The sequence below is a fragment of the Perca fluviatilis genome, chromosome 8, assembly GCF_010015445.1.
Source record: "Perca fluviatilis chromosome 8, GENO_Pfluv_1.0, whole genome shotgun sequence".
NCBI lineage: Eukaryota > Metazoa > Chordata > Actinopteri > Perciformes > Percidae > Perca > Perca fluviatilis.
In genome coordinates, this window is record NC_053119.1 from 16,243,793 (window position 1) to 16,254,740 (window position 10,948).

The window sequence follows — 10,948 nt, forward strand, 5'->3', positions numbered from 1 at the left end:
TTGGGGACAAATAAACACAATGAACGGCAATTAAGAAATCAGCTTTGGGCTTGAGATTACAGTACAGAGCACACTGCTGCCTTTGTTCGCAGGTCAGCATGCTGCTGTATCAGAAAAGGGGCGAGTGCCAGGCTGAACTCATCCTCTATTCAGGCTGTTATTGTCTCTGCTCCACGCTGATAACAAACAGCACACACTATGCTGACACATCTCATCTACTCCATCAAAAAGGCGCCTTTCCACCTAGTATTAAAATCTGATCAGAGTGATCCGATCACAAGTGGACAGCTCTAAGTATGCGTGTTCCCACCAGGCAGCAGAATGCGTCTCCAAATGCGTCTTGAGTGACCACTTGTGATCGGATCTCACTTCCTTGCTCTATGTGCAAATAGTTACATAATTCCTGTTTGCACATACCGGTAGGCTGGTTGTGTGTGTGTGTGTGTGTGTGTGTGTGTGTGTGTGTGTGTGTGTGTGTGTGTGTGTGTGTGTGTGTGTGTGTGTGTGTGTGTGTGTGTGTGCATTTTTTAAGTTTCCCCTCACATAAATCATACATTAGAATTGTGTGATGCCTAATGAAAAAACGCTGCCCACATCTGTGTGCCGACATTAGGATGTCCACTGATGGGCGCCGGGACCAGTTTAGGAGAGAAAGACATTTTTAAAAGTCTCAGTGTGTTTAGCTCTCAGTAAGTTTGTAGCTTCTAACGGAATCTCTGGTTTGAAGTTTAGTTTCTATATTATATCTGCTTTATTTTACATTTAATTTCCGCTTATAGGCGTTGTGTTGAGTTACAGCTGATGAAGATAATAAACATATTTAAATTGCAAAATAACGGAGGACTTTTATTTGTGAAGAATTTATAGGAAATGAAACTGTTTAATCCAGCGCAGTGGAGAAAGGTCTGGCAATGCAAGACTACTAAATAGCAAAAGGAGAAGTTGCGACGTAAGAACAGAAATGTCTGTAGTAATATCCTACATATTGAGGGAAGTTTTATAAAATTAAATATAGGGATATTGTTTAGCTTCAGACAGCGGGGGGGGGGATATAAGAGCAGGAAGCACAGGAACAAAAACGGCGACACATCACCGACAGTATGATATCATCCAAAACATACGATTCACTCTCAGTGGTTTCTGTAACATGAGATAAACTTTGAATGAGTACGCAGTTCTGCTCACACATTAAAATCTTGGCAAAATCTAGATGAGAAGACTGATACCCTCTGATGTCTGGAGAGTGGTATCAATCTTCTCATCCAACTTTTGGCAAGAAAGTGTATTTCCCAAAATGTTAAATTCCCGTCAACATATGTTGCCCGAATATATATTTATTAGCACTGTAGCATATTTCACTGGCTGGTTGTTCCTGTAAAATTTCTGACATGGATTCGCAGAAAAAGTGAAAATCATCCATGGCTTAATTAGCCAAGCATCAAAGCTTCCTTCTGCATTCTGAAATGGCTAAATGTACATATCACAGCAAATACATATCCCTAAACAGCCATTGTGTATTCAGAACTTTGCACAGAAAGCACTTTGAATGCACCTTTAAACCTCAAAGAAGCCAGATCAGCAGCATCTTGCCTTTGAGAGAGGATTACGCAAAGCAGATACATTTAACCTGCATCTGGCCTCTTCGCCACTGAAACGGCTGTAATGGAGATTAAAAAGCTCCAAGATCTGCTCACCTGGCACTCACATGAACAGGCCTGTGCTTGGAACAAAGGGATATGGTGTGCAGCAGAAGAGCACACATATACACTGTGTTGACTCAAAGTGTGCAAACATCGCACCTGATGAACAAACACGTTCATGGCCGTCTTTCCACTGTACCAGTTTTAGATGCCTTGGGAAATTAGTGTGGTGCAGCAAATAGATTTTTAATTTCCAGTGTGATAATCATCTGTTTCTTTAGACACTGCTTATTTCGAATAGCAATTTAATTCAGCCAAAGATTCTCTAACCTTCCTTCAACAGACTTTGATTTTTACCCTTTTTTCTAACGAATTCGGTACAATCAACATTTTGATTAGAGCCTGCTAAGATTAATTGATTCGTTGTCAACTATTAAATTAATCGGCAACTAAGTGAATATTTTCTAGTTTTCTTCACTAGTTTCTCTCACTATGACAGTAAGCTAAATCTTTGAATTGTGGACAAAACAAGACATTTGAGGACGTCTTCTAGGACAGTGACATTTTTCAAACAATTGTTAGTTGCAGCCCTAATTTTGTTCACACAGTTTTACAAATGTGGCTCACCTATATAGAGTGATGAGTCTTTCTTCTTCACGTGATCATCGATGTAGGACACCCCCAGGGGCTGCACCGGTGTGGCTCCGATCCCCAGCAGGACCTGAGCTCCAATCAGCAGCAGGTACATCATGTTGGTGTTGGCCCTTTTGCCGCATATCACGTCCTCAGCCAACTGAACGTCTGTGCTGCTGGAGTTGGAGCAAACATCCCGACCCATGTCAGTCCTCCACATTTCCTCTATCTGATACTGCTTAGTTAGAAACTCAGGCAGAGCTGAGAGAAGAGCGCCGAGCGCCATGACGATGCCCCCGCAGCCGATCAGACGGGGCCGATGTGCTTTGGCCCCAAAGTAGCTGACAAACAGAATGAGAGCCAGGTTGCCTATCTCAAAGCTGCTGGCTATCACTCCTACATCAGCACTTTGCAGGTTGAACCGCCGCTCCAGGGTGGTCAGCACACTCACCTACAAAAGAAAAAGGACACAAAATCAAAACAGGCTCATGAGAATGATGCTGGATGCAGCCAAAAGGTAGCACAAATACAAAACCAAGGATGTGGGAATCTAATGTGACCAACTAAAAGACAATTCATTGTATGATTTATCAATGTAAAGCGCGGTCGCATTGCGATCAGTGCATTTTCATCATCAGTTTTAAACTATGCCTTTCCATTGGAATATATGAATAACAAGCTATTCAGATGTTTCACACTGTGGCTCCTCCCTGGAAACAGGCCTCTGTTTCTGATTAGCTGGCCACAGCAACATGTAGCTTCAGTGGGAACAGCTCATCACAAGCTTCGCTCTCTCTTTCTCAAGCTGTCAACTAGAGCTAGAGCATACCAGCAACTTCCAGCTGAAGCAAATGCAGCAAAATGGTTGGTTAGCCCAGTTTGGTTTGTTAACTGTAGTTGTCACAGTTTAAATAATATAAGAAAATATTTATTTGCAGTTTGCGAGAGACTGCATGGACTGTGTTAAACACTGAGTTCATCATGATATTTCAAAGTCAAAGACTTTATAATGAATCGGTTTTAAAGCAGAGCAGGAATGTGTTTGCTTGTGATATGTGGGAACAGTCTCTCTGTGCCATGTGAACCACAGCATCACATTTTAAACAGTTGTGAAGCTATTTTCAGATCTGTCCCAAACTGTCCTTGAAAGGGCATCACAATTTTCCATTACCCCAAAGTGTGACGGGATCCTGCCAAAACAAACATCCCTTTTCTGAAAAAAGTGACACTTGACACTGGCACTGCATGATGAACCAACTTGTGTTTTTTCAGTGGAAAATATGTCCATGCTCGTTTATGCTCCATGAGGCCAAATGTAGTGGTGACTGATCAAAAGTATTTATTAGTAACAGAGTTTTCTCTTTTTTTGGGCCCCCCCCCCCCATTTTCTGTTGCATTCAGCATGTATTATCCACTTTTGACATCAGAGACATTTTAAATACTGTCTTCTTTTTGTTTCCAATGTCTCTTAAAGAACAACATTGCAATCTACACACCAAATCTGGTGATGAACAGGAAAGTGATGTTCTAAAGTTTTAGGTTTGTACTAATTGACCGATACTACAATCTGTCCTGAAGCAGAGAGGACCCTTCATTCCCTACTAATAAAATCTGATCCATTTCTATAAATTCTATCCAAACACTTTGCTTTATCACCGTTCTCTACACTCTGTCCCCTTTGAGACAATACTTAATAACAGGCGAGTAAATGAGATGCCATTGTCAAACAAAGACAAAAAACACTGACTGGGGAGCCTTTTTGCTTTGTCATAGGAGAAGTTGTCCTTTGTGACTTTTATGAAGCAGAAGTGACAGCAAGTCGTTCTTGCAGCTGCTCTGAACACAGCTGCAGTGACATCTTCACTACACATCAAAGCATTGGTTGATTGGAGCGGTTTGAGCAAGAGTCCTTTGGGTGGCGTTGAGTAGATAGCAAACTTCAGAATGAGTCATGATGTCTCACAAAATGAAAACACTAGATGTGCTGCATTTACACATGGCTGGCTCCGCCCAGCTGGCATGTGTTTGCAACGTTGTCTCATCCAGTTGTTAAAAACGATGCCAGGCCCCAATAACCTGTTGACACTAGCTTCAGCTCTGCATAGACTGTGACACTGCAACAAAGTATAGCAGAGAGAGCAAAGCCATCATCCAATCCGATCACATCCCATCTCGTTAAGGGAGGCCTGATTGAGCAGAGTGACTGAACGCTTCTGCTCTCAGCTCAGCAGTGGAAACACTGAGTTAAGCCCTCGTCTCCAGGTTCAACATGTTTATGCACTTCCACTCTGATTTAAACAGGCAGCCTTCCAGGAGGATTACACCCAGAATAAATTATACAGGAAAAATCGAGTGGATTACATACTGGTCAGTGTGGTCACAGCCACATTTTCTACAGAGAACTCAAACTGTGGAAATGTTTAATCTGTTGCATGGCAACAAAACAAACCTAGCCATGCTGTGCGACATCCCATCACTTAACAGAAGAACGAGTCATGTCTGAGCACGAGGAATCTTCCAGACTTTTTTTTCCTCCAGGATGTACTGACAGGGTCTGTATTTTCTGCAAGCAGCAAAAAAGCAGCTAAATGCTGACATTTACTTCAGCACATTAAGGTTTAGCACTGACGTAGAAGTGCTGAAATTGTGCTATTTGTAAAGGCACATCTGACATTTTTAACTGAAGCCTTGGCTCTTTAGAAGAATTTCCATTCAGTTTTATGAGGTGTAACCTAATACAGGTTGACTGAAGGTTAGCTAAAGTTACTTTAGTTGCTCAGAATTAGCTATTTTAAAGAGTTCTTTTATTTGTGTCTAAAATAAGCTACATCTGTAGTGTTAGCCATGTGGATTCGGTTTATTTTTTTTAAGTTTCTTTATCTATATGAATAAACTGTCTATTATCCTTAACACTAAAAATGTTTGAATTTAAAAAACACTCGTCACATTGGATTTTTAAACTTTTGCCATTTTCTTAAGAGCACCTGACGTCAGGTATCCTGTTAATGGCTACACCTGTGTGCTAGGTAATAAAAAAGTCCCAAGGCTGACACAGCAATAATAAATTGCCTGGGTGTTGTATGTTTTGATTTATGTCTGTATATTAACCTGAATTATTTGACATCTCAGCATAAATTTAATTAATGAAAAATAAAACGACTAAATAAGTGATATCTGCGCAAACAAATGCTCTTTATTGAAACACAGCTATTAATAATGATATGTAATATGTTTTAAAATGCCAATGTTGTTTTTAAACTATTTGGGCCTTTCCCTCCTTCCAAAGCTCAGCTGATTCAGTGCGACTGCAGTTTGACAGGTTTGCTCAGCTGAGACGAACACAGTTCAGGTGTTAGTTGCACTTTGCAGCTCGAGCTCTGAAGTGTCAGAAGAATAGGTTCTTATCAGGTGTTACTATAACCAAGCTTAGAGCCTCAGGTGCTGCATACACAGAAATCACAAATAGAGCTCCCCAGGGCTTAGGCTACATCTACGTTTTCATTTTTAAGCGCCGTTTTGAAACAAAAACGATCTCCGTCCACACAAGAGTATTAGCTCCAGTAGCAGAACTAATCTCCGTCCATATTTACGCGTCTGACAACGCATATCCCATGACCATTAGTGCACACTGGGCATGCACACACTGGGCGTGTAGCAGATTGTCTCGCGTTACTCTGCGGTTGAAAATCATGGATGTATAAATTGAAAATATAGAAAATATTTTGGAGAAAGAACAATGGTCGAAAAGTAAGACCCGGGATTTATTTGCTTGGACCGACGATGAGGTGAACGGTTACTAAAAGGTATATAAGCCTACCTAACTGATAAGACTGACTGACGTGCATTCCTGAATGCATAGCAACCCTGGAGTTTTCAAACCAAAATGGGGGCAGCAGTGTTTCCAAATGTCTCCGTTTTAAAGGGCTTAGAAAAGCTGCAGTATTGTGGATGCGAGGCGTAAACGTAGCAAAAGATATTAGTTTTTTATCCAAGACGTAGTAGTATAGTTGTTGCATTATCAACTACTCCTGCAATTACAATCTGATGGAGTTACTCCAGGAAAAGTGGGAACAATACACGTGTCCCTGTAGCTTAATTATTGGGTAAAATGAGACAGCTTGTAAATTGTGTAGAACCAGCAATTTCTTAAGATTTGCTGCTTCTCTTTGTCATCATAAACTAAATAACTTTGGGTTTAAGACTTCTAGTCAGACAAAAAAAGACATCTGAATACGTCAGCTTGGGCTCAGGGAAGTAGTGATTGCCATTTTCCCCCTAACTTTTTGACATGTATACACAAACTGATTTATTCGATTACTCAAAATATTCTGCAGATTAATCAATAAGGACAATAACCATTAAGTCCATGAGACCAAGTCACCAACTGCTGAAAAAAATCTGTCCATTAATTCACTATCACTTACACAAAAACTGTAAAAATAGCAAAGTGAATTTCTGAGAACTGAGAAAAACCAAAATGGATCAGGAAACAATGACACTCAAGTCTGTACTTCTGTGGTATTTGCCTGTGCAGGTCGACTGTGTGTTTACTTGCAGTCAGGCTGCTAAATGCCTTGTACAATAAGAAGCTCAGAGAAAGCACAGGGGGCCATGATAGTTTTGTACCCTTACTGCCAGCAAGCGTTCTTTAGTCCCATCATTCAATCACCAGATTGTTTCCAAAACAGTTATCTAATGTCGTGCCCACAGTATGTAAATAAAGCTCTGTATTAATTAGCTCTGTTGTGTTGACCAACAAAGTAGGCCAGAAAAGCACCATGTGTTTTCGTGAGTAAATAATTCCCAACCACACCTGGTTTATTGTTCAAACTGTTTGAACAGGTGTCCAAAGCTTATGTGCCATAGAAAGCAGAACAATTGTAATGCCGGTTTTATTAGAAATAAACAATAAAGAAGAAGTCCGCTTTAGGAAATCATCCTAACTGACTCTGAGTTGCACAGAAGTGCGGTCGCTGCTCTGAGCTGCGAGATGCTTGATGCTCAGCAGGTCCACTAACAGAGAAGATAAGATGTTCCACTCCAAATATGGCCAAGGCATTCAGGGTTTAGACTATTAATTGTGAGCAGCCCGAGGAAACATGTGATTCTTGAAGAATAAACATAGCTTATGTCGAAACTAAATGTTCACAGTGGCTGCCTGAAGCGGTTGAACTCCTCTGGGACGCTTTGAGGAATATTTTGGAGCACTTTGGGGAGCTTCGTCCCACAAAATCTATATTAGAGTCTCTGCACAAGTTCAGATCTTTATGCGTTTAGAGGTTTTCATTGCTAATGCATCATGATGACATTTTGAGGTTTTATGAGAAGAGAGAACCTATCAAAATCCTTATTTCTTTATCAGTGTGATTAATAGTGAAAGTGAAAGAGGGAGTAAAAGTCAGGAAATAACAAGGATGGAACGGGGGTCCTTGACCTTGAATGACATTTTGGGTAAAAATCAGCCAATGACTGCCTTCCTAAACATGATAAGACTAAGTCATTATCAATGCTAGGCAGAGCTTTAAAGTCAAACTTTAGTTACTGCTGCATGGTTGATTAAAAAAGGGCCCAGTTTGAATTGTGATACATTAAAGATAAATTAGACATCATGGCACAAGCAGCATTTACATTTTCTCACAGCTATAACAAACAAGGTACCGTTGAACAGCATGAAATTTGTCCTGCAGACTGTACTTTACTGTGCAGCGGAGAGGTTTATGTCCTGTCATTGCTCTGCTACGTGTCATTTAGTCCAGTGATTCCCAACCAAGAGTATGTGTACCCAAGGGGATACTTCTGCAGTTGCCAGCGGGTACGTGGAAAGATTGCAGAGTAAAGTTAGCTCAACTAATTTGAAGAAATTTAAGTTATGATTTGATTGTAAGAATATATCCACATATTAACATGAAACCAACTGTCACACCTGAACACTAGCTAGCTAGCTACATGTTGCAGTTATGCAAGTGTCTGAAAACGAGTTTGCAAGCGAGCACAGACTTCTAGCTAAAAGTAATGAATGAAAGGTCGAAATAACTAGCTAGCTAGTTAAAAGTAGCTAAAGTTAAACAGTTTGAATGATTAGCTAGCTAGCTAAAGTAAAGGAGAAACGGTTAAAATAGCTAAAAGTTGAAATACAGTGGTGCTCATAAGTTTATGAACCCATGCTAAAGTTGACTAAAAAGAGGAATAAAAAAATCATCTTTTGGAAATTGATCTTAATGCCTTAATTAAAAATGTATATAATAAAATAGCCCCATATCATCACATACCATTCACCATACCTAGAGATTGGCATGGTTTTATTTCAGTTAGCCTAATAGCTGGTTTGATTTGCATTGAGAGATGATTTTATGGAAAGTACCCCATGCCAATCTCTAGGTATGGTGAAGGGCATGTGATGATGTGGGGCTATGTTAATTCCAAAGGCCAAGGGAACTTTATCAGGATGCATAGTATCCTGGATCCATGAAATAACTGGCCTTTAAAAATACAAATCTCCCTGCCTCTATGGGAATTTAACATAGGAGTGTACTTACTTATGCCTCCTGTATTTTAAGGAAGAACATTTATTTATTTAGATACATTATTCATTCACAAAGAAAAATGGTGTCCTTAAAAGGTTGGATTGTTCCTAATGTTTTTAATTAAGGCATCAAGATTAATTTCCAAAAGATGATTTTTTTTATTCCTCTTTTTAGTCAACTTTAGCATGGGTTCATAAACTTATGAGCACAACTGTAGTTAGTTAGCTAGCTAACTAGTGGTTGAAAGAGTTAGCTAAAAGTAAAGAATAAGAAATAACTAGTTAAAAGTAATGACTAACGTTAACCAATTCGAATGACTGGCTAAAGTAATGGAGAAACGGTTAAAATAGCTAGCTATCCAACGGCTGAAATAGTTAGCTAAAAGTAATAGCTTAAAGTAACGTGAATTGATATATATGGTTGAAACATTCAGCTTCACTCCAAGTTAGTAACGTTAGTAGTACTACTGCTGACTAAACCAACCTTAATATTGACAGTTCAGTTAAAAATATCCACTTTTATATAATGAATAGTGGTAGCTAGCTATACATTTGGAACATAACGTACATTGGGAATTAATGAAGGGGTATGGGAGTTCATCTGACATGGCTGTGGGGGGGATCTCAGACCAAAAAAGTTGGGAATCACTGATTTAACGTTAGTCCAAAGCGTGCAGGGCAGCAGAACCCCCCCTACCCCCGGATAACGCAAGTATGTCTTACAGTAGCAGGGTCTCAGTAACAGTGTGAATCCCGCGTGAGCTCGGCTTGTGTTGCACTCACCAGGTACGCTCCAACGGTGCCCTGAGCCAACATGAGGGCGCATTCCGATATCAAGAATATCTTGATATTTGAGAAGCATGAGGAGTTTTTGCGGAGGCCGTCTCCTTCCAGCATGTCCCCGCCGCTCCGGTCCGAGTCCCGGTGCTTCTTCACCTGCATCCTCCCTTTACTTTACCCACACAGTACTGCGAGAATCCGAAAAACGCAGGAGGATGCCCGCGGGAAGACACTGGCAGGTACAGTGTTTCGCTTTCCACCCTGAAGACTACATTCGCGGTGCTTCTTGTTGCGGTTTCTCCTGATTCAGTAAATAGTCTTCATACATGTGACAAGCTACGAAACACACGTCCAAACTCCACGGGGCTCTGCCGGTAGTCTGCGCCTAAACATTGCCTCTTCGTCGACGTAGCCTACAGAAACATGTGAACTCCCTCCTGAAGGTGTTTGCAGAGGCACAAGTAACGTTAAACCACGCGCGAATTTCTGTCAAATTGCATGTTTTCGCCGCGGGGTTTTGTGGGTTTCAGCTGCAGGTGAAGGTACTGTTTACAGGCGTCTTCTTCCTCTCTTCCAACTCCTGCCGCTACGGACTGTCAGGGTCCTTCACGCACAATGACTGCTCTGCTCTCTGTCTCTGCGCTCCCACCTCTCTCTACTACTCTCCTCCTCTGTCAGCACATGCACGCACGGCCCTAGAGGCGCTGTGTAGCAGGCAGCATCACAAGTCTGCTCAACTTGCCTCTGACTTGAAAAATCACTGCAGTAGTCCTGTGTGAGTGTGTGTGTGTGTGTGTGTGTGTGGGGGGTGTTTAAAGTGACTCACTGCCATTTTGGGATGTATAATTTTCCCCACAATAAATCTACAGGGATTATATCTGTGGGGCTGATTGGGATAATTGTTCAGTCTCAGGGCTGCAACTAAGGATTGTTTTAGAGATGAAACTAGCTGAGAATAGACGCTAAATCGATAAGTCAATAACTTATTTCATATAAATATATACATATATACATATGAATTTCATTTATCGAAATACATATGGTAAACATTTTCTTGTTCAGGCTTCTCTAATGTACGAATGTGCTGCTTTTCTGTGTTTTTATAAACTGAATATTTTTGGATTATCTATTAGATGTATCCTCCATCCATAAAGTCTTTCTAACTATTATAACTATATTGTATTTTTAAAGAACCTCGAATTACCCCTGAGTATCTCCAACAAGTCAAACATAACAATGAGTGACAATAGAAAAAAAAACAATAAATAGTTTGTGTTCAGGCAGTAAAAGCAATTAGGGCTGCAACTATAGATTATTTTCATCTTATTTTCTTGATTAATCATTTGGTTTATAAAATGTCAACAAATAGTTA

At 40.4% G+C, this 10,948-nt stretch overlaps 1 protein-coding gene across 1 annotated transcript in view; it reads right to left on the reverse strand.

Moving 5' to 3' along the window:
- slco3a1 (solute carrier organic anion transporter family, member 3A1) overlaps positions 1-10,296 on the reverse strand; it is a 40,314-nt gene extending 30,018 nt beyond the window's left edge. Inside the window, exons 1-2 of the mRNA XM_039808991.1 lie at positions 9,580-10,296; positions 2,268-2,724 (exon numbers count right to left, since the gene is read on the reverse strand). Of these exons, the coding sequence (XP_039664925.1) occupies positions 2,268-2,724; positions 9,580-9,738 (616 nt within the window). The 5' untranslated portion in view covers positions 9,739-10,296. The remainder of the gene's footprint in view (positions 1-2,267; positions 2,725-9,579) is intronic.
- Positions 10,297-10,948: the final 652 nt, after the last annotated feature.